Raw genomic sequence first — 15,832 nt, forward strand, 5'->3', positions numbered from 1 at the left:
AGATGCTGTAATTGATAATGATGTGCCCTGGCTTAACTCTTTGTGCATGCGAGGCCTCACTGAAGAGGTTACTGTTTCTGGCTGTTCACCCTCTCTGCTCCTCTTCTTGTTACAGCTTGCTGTCTTGTAGTGGGGAAGCTGAGTGGGAACTAAGTGCATCCACTTGAGAACCAGCACAGTTCACAACCTAGAAAATTAATGTACATTGTTGGCTATTTAGATTGATGTTATTATAGCTGGCTGTTATCCCAGTCTCAGAAACTTTTCATACGTCTTGCTCAACCTCTTCTGCTGTGGAAGCACTGACATTCACCAGAGACCAACAGCTGGGATATTTTTAACAGAAAGTAAAAAAATTTTACTGAAATTAAACCCAGTTGTAAAAACTTGCTTATGGAAAGCATTGTCCTTCTCTCATCAGCTTGCCCAAAGAGAAGCAAGAAAGGACACTGTTATGAACAAGGCAAAAAGTGTGAGGGGAAGTGGTAAACATATTGCCTGACTATATATTACAAACCATATTCAAATATTTTGTTCAGTTCTGAAAGGATGGTAGAAGAACACAAAGGCCAGGCAATTCTGGCCACCTTAGTGTATATATGTGTACATAAAACATATTACTTTTTCATTTCTCCAGATAAATTTGGAATCAAATCCAAAATTTCAATGGAAATTGCAATTAAATCAGTAAAGACTGATTCACAGCAGTGTTAGGAAGAACTAGACTCATGGTAGTTGGGATCTCACAAATCAAGAATGCCAGAGATGGGTAAGAGGGATACCATGTGCTCTTAAGTTCAAGAAACCAAATAAAAATTCTTTGCCTAGTCTCAAGATCTTGTATGTCTATTGTAATCTGAGGTACAAAATCTGATTCCTTTTCTCATCTTGTGTTTCTGGCTGCAAACACCCTGCCCCAGTAGGTAACAAAGCTAGTGAAAGGGCTGGAAGAAATGTCTGTGATAGATTGGCTGATGATTTAAAACCACTACAGTGTCCTATGAAAAGTGGCTGAGGACTTTGTACTTGTATAGTTTGGAGAAAACAACAGGTAATCCCATTGCTCTCTGAGGAAGGGAAGGGGAGAGGAAGGTGATGATCTCTTCTCTGTCGTATCCAGTGATAGGACACATCAGAATGGTTCCAAGCTTCACCAGAGGAGGTTTCAACTGGACATTAGGAAGCATTTCTTTACCAAGAGGATGGTCAGTTGCTGGAATAGGCTTCAAGAGAGGTGGTTGATGTGCCCAGCTGATGTTTTAGACATTTAGACATTTAATGTTTGAGACATTTAGACCATGTCCTTAATGACTTGCTTTAACTTGGTCAGCCCTGAACTGATTAGGCAGTAGGACTATGAGATCATTGTGGGTCCCTTCCAACTGACATTCTTCTGTTCTGCTCTATTGTGTTCTATGCTATTCTGTATTAGGTTTACCACCAAAATATCTTTCATAAATTACATGCCCAAGCCTGGAAATGACATAGGCACATGAGGAACATGAAATGTTCTTCCAGATTGAAATGCCTTTAAAAGCAGGAATGATAAAAGCAAGGCAAACATTCTCAGAGTATTTGCTCCTGAATTCAAATGGCTGCCAAGCCAGGCACCACTTGTGTTCTGTAGCAACCGCCAATCTATGATCTATGATATCTGTAAATGCCTCTACCACTGCAGAGGAAGGCTAAAAGAAAGACAAAACAAACTACCTTGCAAGGTGAATAAAGAAGTGCATAAAGTGCATACAGGGGCTGATGGGTCTTTTCCAGGGGAATCACTGCATCTCAATTACTAACTCAAAATATATACACTGTGATTATAATAACAAGATACAGTTATTATAATAAAAAGATACAGTTCTTACCACAGGCAGCATCTTAAAAATGTCCTCTGTAATGAGGATAGTCTTTTTACTGTCCACTTCGTAACTCATGTTACTTCCCAGTGGGCTGTTGTTTTGAGAAGCAATAAAATTGTGAACTGCATCACAGCAGGAAGCTAATTCTGACCTGCAGAAAACACAAAGAAACAAAACCTGCTCAAAGACAGGCAAGTAAGTAGAAAAGCAGTGCTAGAGAACCAGATCAATGAACACCAGTTTGAATTAGCTAGCAGTAAAAGGCTATGTTAACCTTCTATGATGTCATTTCCTTTGACTTGCTTTCCTAAGCAAGTCCATTTTCACAGCAAATGTCCAGAAACTAATCAGAACAAGAACTGATAACTGTTTTTATCTCTTGGTCTCCTTTTCCCACTGAGAAAAAAATTGTAATCAATCTCCTCAATATTATTAATTGCTAAGATTCATATAGAAGCACTGTGAGACTTCAGTCCCCAAAGGATTAAAAATGTGATTTTCACCAACATAGAACAAGTGATTGCAAGAAACTAAGAGGCTGAAGTAGGAAAAATGAAAAAGGAAATAAAAGAGATAGAGATGGAAGGTATTGGCAATGATACTTCATGCACTTCTAGATGGTTGCAAGCCAATTAATTAATAATTAATTTCTTCAACTATTCATCACAATTTTCCTGTGTACAGTACCTCTGGTGTTATCACATCACAACTTGCACATAAAGAAGACAGATACCTATGTGCTTGACAGATAGCCTAGCTGCTCCCCAAAACACCTAACAGAATTCCTTAAATAAAGAAAGAAAAATGCCAGGGATTCATTCAAGCCTTCTGTGGGAGTGAAGACTATCACTCATCTTACAATCCCTGTTGCCTCCAAACTTATAAAAATATTATGTGTGCAAACAGTCTACATTATTAACAGTGAAATGAAATGAAATGAAATGAAATGAAATGAAATGAAAATCCCCATCAGACCTTTGAAATCAGACCCAAAACACTATAATTCATTTTGCTTTAGGCAACAACGTCCTCTCTGCTGCCATGGGATCTGATTTTCAGGCTGTAAGGCTAAAATATTCATGGCTAGACATTATGTATCAATTGTTAGGACACAGCTTTCTCATTAGGTAAGATACTAAGAGAACTACTAAAAATTTAGAGAAGAAAATACATTTATAACGGAATTCCCAGAATTTTGAAAATACTATACTGAAGGTAAATTGAGAAGAAAAAAAAAAATCACCATTAGAATCTAATGAAGTTCTAAAACTCCTCCAAGGCAAAGTTTCCAGATGTATGAGGACCACTTGGAAAGACTGAGCACTGGGATCGCACAGATCTGAAATAACCACACTAGGAGAGTAACCAGGAAATGTCACTTCTGAAAGAGGAACCAGTAGGGCTCAAATTTCCATAAGCTGCATTCGACTCCACTCCCTAAACATGGTGATTCCCACTGCCCTGCTCAAAAGCTTAAGGGGCAGGGAAGATTTGTGGCCAATGAAAACCACTGGTCCAAGGCTGTGGATGGAACTGCAGCTATGCTCTGTGGTCAGGAGATAACCACATGGTGAAAACAATTGCTCTGCACATATATAGTATCCTATTTTAAATACATGGCAAAGTAAAAAGGGTGCAATGAGGCAGTAGAGTCAAATGTCTGAGAACATTGGATGTTATTGAACCAGTGTTTTTTGACTGAAGCACACTTGCTTTTCTTTCAGTCACCTTTTTGCTATAACCAGCTCTTTCCAGTCTTAATACTGTAGCAACAAGAGGATTCAGATCTCACTGTCAAGTCCTAAGGGCACCACCAAGCGTCACTACTGTCCAGCACCCTGGGACTGCCCCTATCTTGTCTAGGGTCCAGGACCCTATTTCAATCCTCCAGAGCCATCAGTTGCTGCCCCAGAGACACCACAGCCAGGGCCAGTCTCCAGTTGTGTCCATCGTGTTCCCAGGGAGGTGCCCATGCCTGGGTTAGGGCTGCCCCACTCCTGGCTAGGGGTGCAATGAGCCCAGCTGCCAGTTTCTGCTCTGCTGGCCAGGTTACTGCATTGGGATCCCGCACCCTGCCCCTCAGGAAGCAGCTGTCCTTCACTGGACCTCACATGGAAATGAAGAATCACATAACCCGTAATGCTGATTTCCTTGTTTATTTTCTTGAAGCTAAATGAAACACACCTAAACATTATCTGTGTTAACCACTGGACATTCAGAGGAAAAGGAATAATGCCAGAATATTCCTGCCAACTCAAGTAAAACAGCTGTTTTGTGTGTGATGACTGCCAGACCCTGTGAAGGCAAACTGATAACAGATCCCGTTCCTTAACAGAGATGACATGGCTTTGCTTTTTATTACTCATTCCAAGAATAAGTGCTTCAATAAAAGCAGAAACAGTGCAGAAGAAAAACAGATACCAGAATTAATAAGAAAGTAATAGTTTAAATTAATATTATGGATTCACTGAGGAAGTAAAACAGAGGCAAGCTAATCCAGATACACAGTAAGAACAAAAGAATACATAATGAGTAATGACAAATATTCTTAGAGCATCTGTGCTAAAAATTTGGTGGTAACAATAGAAATGTTTTACTTAAATCAAATGACACAGAATGCCACTGTGCTCAAGCATCCCTGTACAGAGCTCCAGTGGGAATGGATGTAACCTGCAGACAGCAATACCCACAGTAGTGTATTCAGCAATCGATTCACACAGGATTTTGTACAAGCTGTGACATGTGGTAATCTACAACTGACAGCAAATGATGAGGAAAGGGTAGAGACTGGGAAGTTCAAGCAATCTATTACTGCAATTGCACCAGAGTATTAATGTCATTCAGATGTGGTCTGGGAGGAGATGATGACACTGAAGAGCATTTACTTCATAAGATTAACACATGTATCCTACAAGGGCTCTATGTGATGAGTTGAAAAGCCAACACAACTTTTTAACTCATGCATCCTGCCACCTGGTGAGAGGGAACTTAAGACGGTGATCGTAACAGCACCAAACAGTAGTAACTCTTTTTTTTTTTTTTCTAGAAAGTGATTCATATTGTCTGTTCTGACTGGGAGAAAACCCCGAGATATGGAAGCAGCTCTTGGAAAATAGGATGCTGCTATACATGCTGAGCATCCATCTCATAACTTTCAAAACATGAATGTAGCTTACAGTAAGAAGGTTTAAGTTCCAGCTTTTATCAGAGACTGAGGTGTTGCCCTAGAACAAAAGGTGTTTATAATCCAGTCATGGCATGACAAGTCCAGACTGAAGGTGAAGCTTGAGTCAAAGTACCCAAGTCTTGTAGAACACTAGTTTTGGAAAATATCTCCTCTGTAGCAGAGGTTATTACTGACAGTTTCTTATTTGAAAAAGCCTTTTCCTCCAACATTTCTCCTGCAGGGATTTGGAAGCTGAGTGATATCTAAGACTTATTGTTAAATCCTAAGGCATAACTCCAAACACAGATATTTCTTATGCCAAGATAAGCAGAAAGGGAGTTGATTGCATTATCTAGAACAGTCACTTGTAATAAGTGAGGAACAAAATCAGAACCTGGAAAATTACTACACCATTTTGATGGTAATATATATCTCATAGGACTAACCTGAGCAGAGGGGTGTGCTGCATTTGTTTGGGAAGTTTTGATTATATTAGACAACACAGAGTCATAGATAGTTGCACTGAAGAATGTTTTTTGTTGCTCAGCATATGCTTTCACTGAATATTTTCCTTTGTGGATGTTTGTATTGTTGTTCAGCTGGTACAGAATTTTAAGCCTATGGCATCTAAATAATTTCTTCAATTTCATGGCCACTGAGACCTTACAAAAATCCTGGTTTCTTGAAGCAAGTTACCAAGAATTGTTTTGGCTTGTGAGACAAGCCAAATAATGTTATTTCCCAACTGTTATGCAGGTTTTTCCATGCTGAACTGTTGGCAGTAACAGAGTTGCCTTGATTACACGTTTCCAAACATTTCTGCATAACAAACACTTCATATGGATAGTGCACTGTATTTAGTTGGATACACATGCTCTAATTATGCTGATATAGTTTCTTTGCAGCTCTGGCAGTTGCTCCGTAGCCAAGATAGCAGCAAAATTAGCTACCTTGGTGTGCTAGTATGAATGTATCCATTTTAGCTGATTTGGGCCTTCTGTACAGGCTGCACATGCCTGCTGACAAGTCACAGTGTGCACACATCCTCAACATCTTCAACAACTCAGTGTGGACCACAAAAGGTAAAACAATCAATGACTGACATAGCGATCAGAGATTTCAGAGTCAAGGGCTAGCAGACTCTCAGCTGGTTCAAACGCCAGCACTGCCCTTACTCTGAGTAACATGGGAAGAATTGATGAGTGTGAAATTTGTCTTTATGTAAAAAGCTTCTGCAGAGTTTAAAAACTTCCCATTCCTTCAAGCTTTTTCCATTGAAAATGCTTCAGTATGATACCAGTGCCTGTGGATCTGCGGCCTGAGGGCATTCGTCATTGCTGAGAACAGTGAAATATTTCACTGTTGTTATGCATTGGACTAAACCAGGGTGGGAGAAGGAGAAAAATGGATGGAGATAGACACTGCAAAAGCATCAAAATATTCAATATTCAAAACACTGTTAAAAATAATAGATGCTCAACTGTCCTTGAAGGCCATGGTGGGAAGGGTGAGGAAAATAATTTTAATTTGCTCTAGGAAAGCTACAGTTCAGTATTGGGAAACACATTGAAAGAGGGTGCCTAGGCAAGGTGCAACATTTCAACAACTGGAGTATTTTAACAGTAATCAGGATGAACTTTTTTCAATAATGGCATAAATCTATTTTATTTTAAGTCATTTACAAACATCTATAGAGTGAATGTTTGTTTGCAAAAACAGTATCATATCAGTCCTGTTAAAAAGCACCTGCACATTATTGACACCAGCAATGCTCACATAGACATATCTCCTTGTGGATTTTCAGTTACCCTAGAAATCAAAACATCACACAAAAGAGAACCAAACACAAATTAAAACTAGCAAATATTGAAAGCTGTAACTCCTGTGAGCTAAGTGGACTTCACAGCACATCTTGTAAGGTCATTTGAACAAAGAGCAAAGCATTCAAGCAACAAAAGTCCATGGATTACTAAAAACCAGAAAAAGTTTTGTGGTTGCTTAAGAAGCAAACACAAAAGTTTGTTAAGTTTGTTTTGAAAGTTTACCTAGCTTGGATATTTGTAATCTTTAGCTTATGTGAGTTATTGTGCTGTACATGTGAAGACATCAAAAACTGAGGTTTCATACTGCAGAGACTGTTGTGACAGTAGAAGAAGACACAAAAAATTCCACTATGTAACAGGAAAATTCCAAGGGCACAGATACAAGCAGGAAGACTAGTTTATATCTATGTCCATTGCTATAACATCTTATAATAAGCAAGTAATTATCTTATTGTACTGCACTGGGGGCTCTAGACAATGATACAGGCTTCTCCAGGCTCTCATCAATCCAAGTCAATGTGTCAATCAAAATGCAATGAGGCATATTATGCCATATTCCAAACTTTAAGAAAAGAATGGTTAAATCTTATCTGAAACAGAACACATTGAAGGGGAATGCTACACTGACAGCCCCCGAATTGCCTATAAATGAAGTAACATCATAAATATCTAAGACAAAGAAAGCCAAAAGGGTTGAGTATGAAATCAAGGCTGAAGATGTAAAAAGTGTAATAAAATTTTCAAACCAAAGAGACGTAATTAGCTCAGACTGATCCAAAATTAGATTCTCCTCATAGGAATCCTCCATCCTTTAGAAAAGTATATAATAGTCTGCGGCCCAAGTAAAGGATTCAAGCATTTCTTCAAACTGTCACTAATTACTATCTCTCCACCCATCTTTTTCTTTCCTGAAATAAAATATGTCTTTGAATATATATTCCTTATCTTATATATCATCTATTAAATCTGTGCAGCAAATGTATTCTTAATCATTCTGCAGTCTGAGTTCTGTGTATTTTCTTGTAAACTGGAAGATTTCAGAGATTACAGCAGAAATATTGATCTGTTTAGTGTTTAAAAATCTATTGATTATGTGGTGGTGCGAGCTTATATAAGCATAAATTGACCTTGCAGTGTGTTTTATTTTTGTTTCAGCTGGGGTCCATTGCAGTACACAGATGTGATAAGCAATACTCTTATATGGGTTAGAGTGTAGCTCACAATGAAACTAATCTCTTCAAGAAGTGGTGTTCTATAATCTGCAGGAATGTTTAACACAGTTTTGAGAAAAGATATTAAAGTAGGAAAAGGGCAATAGAGGTCAAGTGGAATAAAAAGGAAGAGGGCAAATAATAGGACTAGGAAAATGGTTGACCTTTTAACCCTTCTTTTTAAGAGACTATGTTCTTTTTTTAAAGTAGTAATGTTCCTTTAAAAAAAGAAAAAAATTAAAATATTTTGGATGGAGGCAACATTCTGCCAGCTAGACTGAAGTGTAACATGAGAAATTTTAAAACTGTGTTTTACACCAAAGAATATTCTTCTCCCTACATTATGAGATGCAAAGAAGGTTTATCTGGAATGATCTTTCCATGAGGAGAGGGCCCATTACCCACAGCTCAGTATTCCAGTGTGATACTACTCCCGAAGTGCTGTTGCATTGCTTTGACAGGCTTCAAGATCAGTCAGATAGCCCAGAAATACAATCTTCAGAGGCTTCTCTGAAACACAGCATCTGCTCAGCCTTCCTCCCCTCATTTTGAGGCCTGTTTTAACTATTTTGTAGCTTTATGCAAAAACTGGAGTTGCAACTATTTTGAAAACCTGCAGATTATTTGATACCATCAGTGTGTAGCCCAAATGAGAGTAAATTAAGCTTAAAAGTCTGTAAAGCAGAGAGATGTGGAGGTGTAAAAAACAATTACAGCTTGAACTTAATTGGGCTCTGTAATTTATTGCAGTAATGAAATATTTCTTTAAAGTGGAAAACCTTTTAAAGAATACTAATATAATAATTAATATTCAGGTTACCTAGGGAACTTGAGACTCTGCTGACTGTAGCTAGAGATCCTTTGCAGGGGAAGCCACCCAGCACATTTTTTTTCCCTAGAGCTTTAAGGATAAGCCTTCCAGGCAGCTGTGAGATTACTTCTCCCACTTTTCCAAGTTGGTACCAAGTTTCTCTCTTACAGAAAAGAAATCCAAGGACTTGTTCTCTCAAAAACAAGTTAGAGCTGATGTAAATCTGAAAAGGGAGGAAAAATTCAGGTGGGCTTAGAAACAAAAGCATAATGTGGAGATGCTAGATGATTGAAGAGTCATAAAGAACAAAAGAAATTTTACAAAGGTCAAGAGATTTTCAAGAGAATTTTATGAAGGAAAACGTCTAAATAAAAAATTAGTTTTCTACATGTCCCTAGCAGTAAACGTTGGAGAAGACTCCCAAAATCACTGTTAGCAGAATGCTACTTACACCACTCTTTTAACAGTGACTGACAAATACTACTGTGAGGCACAGTAAATTTTAACTAGGTTTCAAGAGCAATGAACCAAGTGCTTGCACTTGCTCCTCTGAGGGCAGCCTATATCTGGCAATGCTAATGTCACCATTATAGACGCTAAAAGAAATGAAATGCCAGGAATTTGTTCCCTGACAGAGTCTGGACAAAAACCAACCACAGAAGAGCGACTGTGGATATGGGAGGTATTAAAGAGATCATGGCTTGTACTTGCTTCCTGGTTCTTCTTGATTTTGAGAAATGAATGTGTAAACATCACGTACTGTCAAGAACCAGTGAGCACTGCCAGATAGCAACCTAGCCAAGAGCATGTGAGCCTGCACAGCAGAGCAACTTTAGAGGGACACATTTGGAAAAGGGCAGCCCACTGACAACAAATGGACACATTTTGCACAGCTGCATGACAAAGCTGAGCCAGGTAGTAGAGGGTCAGCCTAGAGTCCTGCACTCTGCTCTCCTACAGTGAGTTGGCAAAACCACTGTAGTTTGTTCCAGACATGGCTGTCAGCTGCAAGCCTTTTGCCAAATAAAAAGACAAGTATTTCTTTCCTGAACTGCACTTCTAATTTATATTCCTTTATTTGGCCTGCATCTGCTGGGAGAGCAGCTTACAATGAGAATGGATGTGTACTCCTTGGCACACAGTGCTGATTTCTAGGAACATAGGAGTTACTGGCTTAGATTCCCTCACTCCACTAGCAGCATGAAGGAAGCCAACAGCAAAAGCTGCAAAGGAAAATGCAGGAAAGCTGCTCTGAAAAATTAACTACCCAGGAGAAGCTGCTCTTGAACCTTATTAATTAGAGGTTAGTTTATGCCCTGAAGCATAAGACATTAACTCTCTTATAAATATGCATGCCTATTCTTCAGAACTTCAGGATAATAGAGAGATGTCATAAAATTGACACCACGCCTGAGAAGCATCTGAGCGTTCGCTCCATTTAACAGATGCACAAACAGGAAAAGAAGTCAAGCAGCTTCTCTGCAGTCTTGTCAGCAGGCAGACTTCTGGTGGCACTGGCAGGTGAATAATGTGACACAGGCAGCTTCAAGTTTCTCCTGCTGAAGGCGGCTGGCTGTAGTACCCAATTTCTGCTACACAACCCCTCAGAGATTAATTTCCTCTTCTGCAAATGGGTGTGTTTATCTACCTACTTAATGAGATTTTCAGACTGTATAATATTTGTATTACACAGCTATTACTGACACCGGGCTAAGTCAGAAAAAAGGAGAGCTATACTGCCCAAGGATTATTAATTCATTTATCTCACTACAACTCCAGAAACTTTTTCTCCCCCATAGCTCCATTAATGAATCATTTCTCAGCTAAAGTGCCCTTCCAAAGCCAGTTTCAGGCTTAAGTCTGATAAAGAAGTCTGGGAGTGCTTTAAGCATGGAGATTTAGCCAGAAAATTTTTATATAAAAATTGGTTTTCCTTTTTAAATCTTTTTTTTTTAGAGACTCGATTGACCAACTGTTAAGAGCCTTGAAAATCTCCAGTATGGTCATAGATTAAGGACAACTGTAAATTTTTAATATCTTATTTCCAAAAAACAAGAGAGGACTGAGAATGAAAAAAGAAAGACAAGATTTATGCAAAAGCACCCATCTTTTGTAAAATAATCATTCACAATGCCCTACACCAAAGCACCAGTCATTTAGCCATATCAATGAAAATCTCAGATGACATCAAATCAGAACAAGTTTCAGGAACAGAATGCATAGTACTGTCATCAGAATTGCAGCATGGGTTATGTACATATGAACTAGCTAATACTCCAGATGCTAAAAACCAAAGAAATTAGAACAGCATAGCCCTTGAATACTGTTTCAGCAAGTTTGTCAAGCCTCTACTGAACCATGGATTTTAAATGATAGTTTTCTGCTTGGTATTTGAGCTAAATTAAAGCTAGTAAGATTACTTCAGTGTACATACTGTCCGCACTTTTTTGGTGGCTTAGTGTGTCCCACAGTCTTGTCTTTTGAATTTTTCCAGTTTTATCATTCGTTGCATAACCCACCTTGACTACTTATGACCCACACTCCTTGCTGGAAACCAAAGACAGCATGAGGAATGGTAAGCCTCCTGTACTTAAAGTCCAGTCTTATATGGATGGATCCAGTTTTGGATGTTTGATTCCCATAGGCCTAGAAGAGGTAGAAGCTGGCCTGGTCGAGGGGAGATTGTAAAAGCAATAAATGAAGATGTCAGGCTGGACCAAGGAGTGGCTACTGTGGCACTGACTCAAACACCCAGTACAGCAGAAACAGTAGAAAATAGCTGGTACATGGTGGCTGGTCCCTTTGGAAGGAAGAGAAGTTAAAAAAGAAAAATAGATTGGAAAACAAAAAGCCCAAATGTAGCAGGGTGAGGAGTGGATGAGAGCAGCTTCATCTCCTGTCAGCTCTGTGCAAGACACTTGCCTGTTCTGAAATGGAATGGGCTACTTTAGAGCTCCTTATCATGCTCAATAGCTCTGTGCACAGCTAAGGCCTGCCTGAGTCAATGCAGTTTCTTTATGTGTATTTCTACCTCAGGTTTGGGAAACAGCATTAGTCAGTTGTGATACATAGCAAACACAGCAATTTATGTTGCACAAAATCTTTACCCTGTCCCCACCACCCCAAAACTACTTCTTCCAAAGGAATCATACTGAGCATCTGGATATTAAGCTCTCAATGCTAGTTAACTCCAAAGAGTTGGAAGATAGGTCAGTTTATTTATTTTTAACTATCATGACAGAATCTTTAATTCTGATCCATGTAAAAATGTAATTCAAGTGGGCTTTGTTCCCCTGGAGAAAATAGTGAAGCTGTTCTTTAAAACCAGCATGATTTCCAAATGAGAGTGTAGGCTTTTCAGAGCTCACCATCCCTACTGAGCACGTCCTTCTGTGCCATCCCAATCAAGGACAGATGGAATCAAGTGCCGTCATGCTCAGGGGCATGAAGTGCCTTGGGCACTTCTGTAATAGAGGCAATAGTCTTGGGGTAAGGAACACACTGCTTCATTACAGACTTTTACCAGAGTGCCAGTTCAGATGGACAAAGTAACATTGCCAATACTTTTTTAACACTGTAGGTTTTATGCCAGAAATAGTTTAATTCATTCTACTTGTTAGCTTACTATTCATCATAGTGAAGATAGATGTGATCTAAGTTAGAAATTACTTATGTAGATCTTCTATTCTACTCATTTTGCACAGTTAAATTCCAACAAGCAAGAAGCACCCCAGCATAAAAAAATTCATAGAAATGACAACAAGGTATATAAAAATATCTGTTTAAAAGAGAATATTTAAATTTATGACTTGCTAGAAAAATCTAGGGTAAACAGATTTTCTAAATGAGACAATGAAAATTACCTGAATTTTGTAGATTCTTCTGGTTTCCTTATCCAGGTGCAGTTCTGCAGTTTTGTGACTATGTGAAGATAATAATCTTCTGAGTATCTAAAAAAGGAAACAACATCAAACACTAGAATATATCTGTATGTATATTTAGAAACAGTATCTAAAAACATTCAAATGATGCATTTATTAATAATAATGTGTGTGGTGCATATATAATAAAGTGCTTTTAGAACTCCATGACCTATTTTATTTTTGTAATTTCTAACAGCACTATCCTCATTTAACTAGCATGACCTATTAAACAGCTCTTCTTAGTACTGGTGCCCTAATGAATTTCAGAAACTTTCAAAAGTACACTTGTTTCCAACTTACATAACTGACCATAAATACTTTGAAGTTATTAGGAATCATCTCAAGTGCAAAATTCCAAAATAATATAAATAACTCTCTTGTACTTGGTGGCTTTAAACCTTAGAAGTGTTTTGAAAAGTGGTTCTTGCAGGCCAAGATAAAACATAACACTTCTTATGCCTTTTCTTTCATTTACTTTTTAGAGTCCCCAAAGCTCAACTATGTAAAGACAATAGACCAATATTTACAGATGTAAGTTTTCCTTTAAACTGTCTCCAAAATAAAACAATCTGCTATTTGACATGATCCAGAACTTTGGTTACGTTGCTACATATAACCAAAGACCTCTGCTCTAGAAAATTCATTTAAGAGATTTAAATTTGTTCATAACTGAAATATTTTGTAACATGCAAGTCAAAAGAATGAAGACACTTTTTGCTTTCATGTTCAATGTTACCACTGCTCCCATTTGTACCTGAATCATAAGACAGGCTTTTAAGAAACAATAACTGACATATAACAACTGGGGGAATAGGAAGAAAAGATGGTATGGATGCCATGACTAAAATTCTATGGGACTCTAGTCTCCATACAATATATAACTTCTATTATTTAACAAAAATACAGTATTTAACAAAAATACCATCATGAGTTTGTTTGAGCTGTCACTTAAGTGTCTAATTTGAACAGTTTTACAAGAGTTGGGATGGAAAGAAAGATCACTTGTTTTTAAGAGGAGCATGAGAATCAATAAAAAGCAATATAGAAAAACACTGGTGGTTGCAGCAGCAGAGGTCAATTACCTGGAAGCTTCCTTCTATCTGCTCTACATTTGAATAAACAGCTTGTTTGCTTCATGAAAGTACTGCAATTGCTAAAGGTAACTCATTTATCCTACCTTGAGTAAAAGCATGTCCAATTTCCACATGGAAAAATAAATTATAATTTTAAGAGGAATGCTGCATTACGCTGGTCTCTGGCTCAAGTTTGCACCTGTGACAACATGTACAATTTTCATCCTCCATGCTTAGCAAACTCTTAATGGAACTAGAAGATTATGACTAAACTGATTCTACTGAGCCCTTTACAACTCAAGAGAACTCAACTGGCAGAAGCAGGAAAAGAAAAAACCCGGTTCTATTGCAGCTGTAGCTGATCTGACCTGGTCCAGTACATTCTTCCTCCTTCCAGTCCAACTCCCTTGTATCACTATGGGTACCTACCTGACTCCACCTATTTTATTTTGCCTGTTTTTGCACTTGTTAAATGCCTTCATAGGCCACTTTTATTACCAGGGCAAAAAAATAAAGGAGGGGAAAAAAAAAAAAAAGAAAAAAAGAAGGAAAAGGATATGCATACACATTTCCTTCTTCCTTATTGTGTTAAACCAGATAAGAAAGATATAATCTAACATCACAGCCAGTGTAAGCAAAGAGTGATGGAAATGGATGAACAGGGATCAAGGCCCTCCTATTTTGGCAGCTGCCTGCTGGCATGTTATCAGCCTTGGAACTGCAGCCAGAGAAAATGGAACTATCTTCCTGCTTAAGCTGATACCTAACTTGAGTCACCATGGGGTCAGACAAATGTTAGTAGCATTGCAGAGCAGGGAGTGTTTGTGGGGTGGAGATGAGATAAAAGTACAAGACAAATAGTCTATTCTGATGTTGAATAACTCATCTGGTTTCATTCCTTAATCTAAACAAGAAATCACTCTTAGATGCTTGGACTTACAAAAAAAAAATTCAGAAATTAACAGGACAACAAACCATGAAGAGTTACTTAGGCTATCATTATCCAGGAGAAAAAAATATATAGAAAAAGAAAATTCTAGCTTAAAGACATTGATAAGATGAAGATCAGAGTCAGAAATTAAACAAAAAATTACCATCTATTCATGGTATTTATTCATCAGTCATGGACTGACAAGTTATTAGCAAGTTACAGGGAAACATTTGGTAGGGAGAAGAATGAAAGCATCATCCATAATGTGAGTTCTGAGACCTTAAAGGAAACACAGGCACTCACTGTCCGAAGCTGTAAGGCCTTCTCATACTTGTAAGAGAAAACGCGCTTAGGGTAAAAACACCAATTATGAAGCAAGAACACTGCAGCCTTTCCACAGCTGTCTCTACTGGATGGAATTGCTCTTGCTCACCAGCTCACACAGAAGAGCACCATTTCCAGGCCTTTACGAGTCAGAACACCACCTCTGCTCAGCCCATGCATCCAGCTTCGCTCCTCTTGTGACTTACCAAGACACTCTAGACTGTCTTTACCAACAGTGCCACGGGCAGCACAGACAACCCAGCACGCTGTCCTGGAGGACAGGAGCTCCCAACTGTGGCAGCTCTGCAAGGCATCTGCTCACACCAATAAAAAATTTCCATGAAATGAACTCCAATACAGAGAGTATTCCTAGAAATAATTTTTTCAAGATTCAACATGAAGCTCTGAGATTTGTTACAGCTGGGTTTACAGGTCAGAAAGCTTTGTTTTCCTCTCAGAAAGCTAATATTAGCACTTCCTGGTTTAGAGGAGGTATGGGGACTCATTTCTCCAGAGGAAACAGTTCACATTATCAGGGAATCATTTCATGACTCTGCCGTAACCTAGACAGTCATCTCCACTGTTCCATTTTAAAGAGCTGGCACATTACATATATTTCCACTGGCACCCAGGAGCCTACAGCACATATTCACTGATACGAAAAAGGTTTTATTAAGATGAAAAAAGCTCAGGTAAATTGAGCTATAAAAA

The 15,832-nt window shown here is 38.4% G+C and overlaps 1 protein-coding gene across 4 annotated transcripts in view; it reads right to left on the minus strand.

Moving 5' to 3' along the window:
- The window catches only part of ST8SIA6 (ST8 alpha-N-acetyl-neuraminide alpha-2,8-sialyltransferase 6), a 47,075-nt gene that overhangs the window by 19,297 nt on the left and 11,946 nt on the right, over window positions 1–15,832 (minus strand). For all 4 annotated transcript variants that reach the window (XM_014248470.2, XM_005519116.3, XM_014248469.2 and 1 more), the window contains exons 4-5: window positions 12,734–12,820; window positions 1,866–2,010 (exon numbers count right to left, since the gene is read on the minus strand). In XM_014248470.2, coding sequence (XP_014103945.1) covers window positions 1,866–2,010; window positions 12,734–12,820 — 232 coding nt within the window. The remainder of the gene's footprint in view (window positions 1–1,865; window positions 2,011–12,733; window positions 12,821–15,832) is intronic.

Source organism: Pseudopodoces humilis, chromosome 1 (assembly GCF_049639895.1).
Source record: "Pseudopodoces humilis isolate 2021_Gansu_Grassland_sample_001 chromosome 1, ASM4963989v1, whole genome shotgun sequence".
NCBI classification, from domain to species: Eukaryota; Metazoa; Chordata; class Aves; order Passeriformes; family Paridae; genus Pseudopodoces; species Pseudopodoces humilis.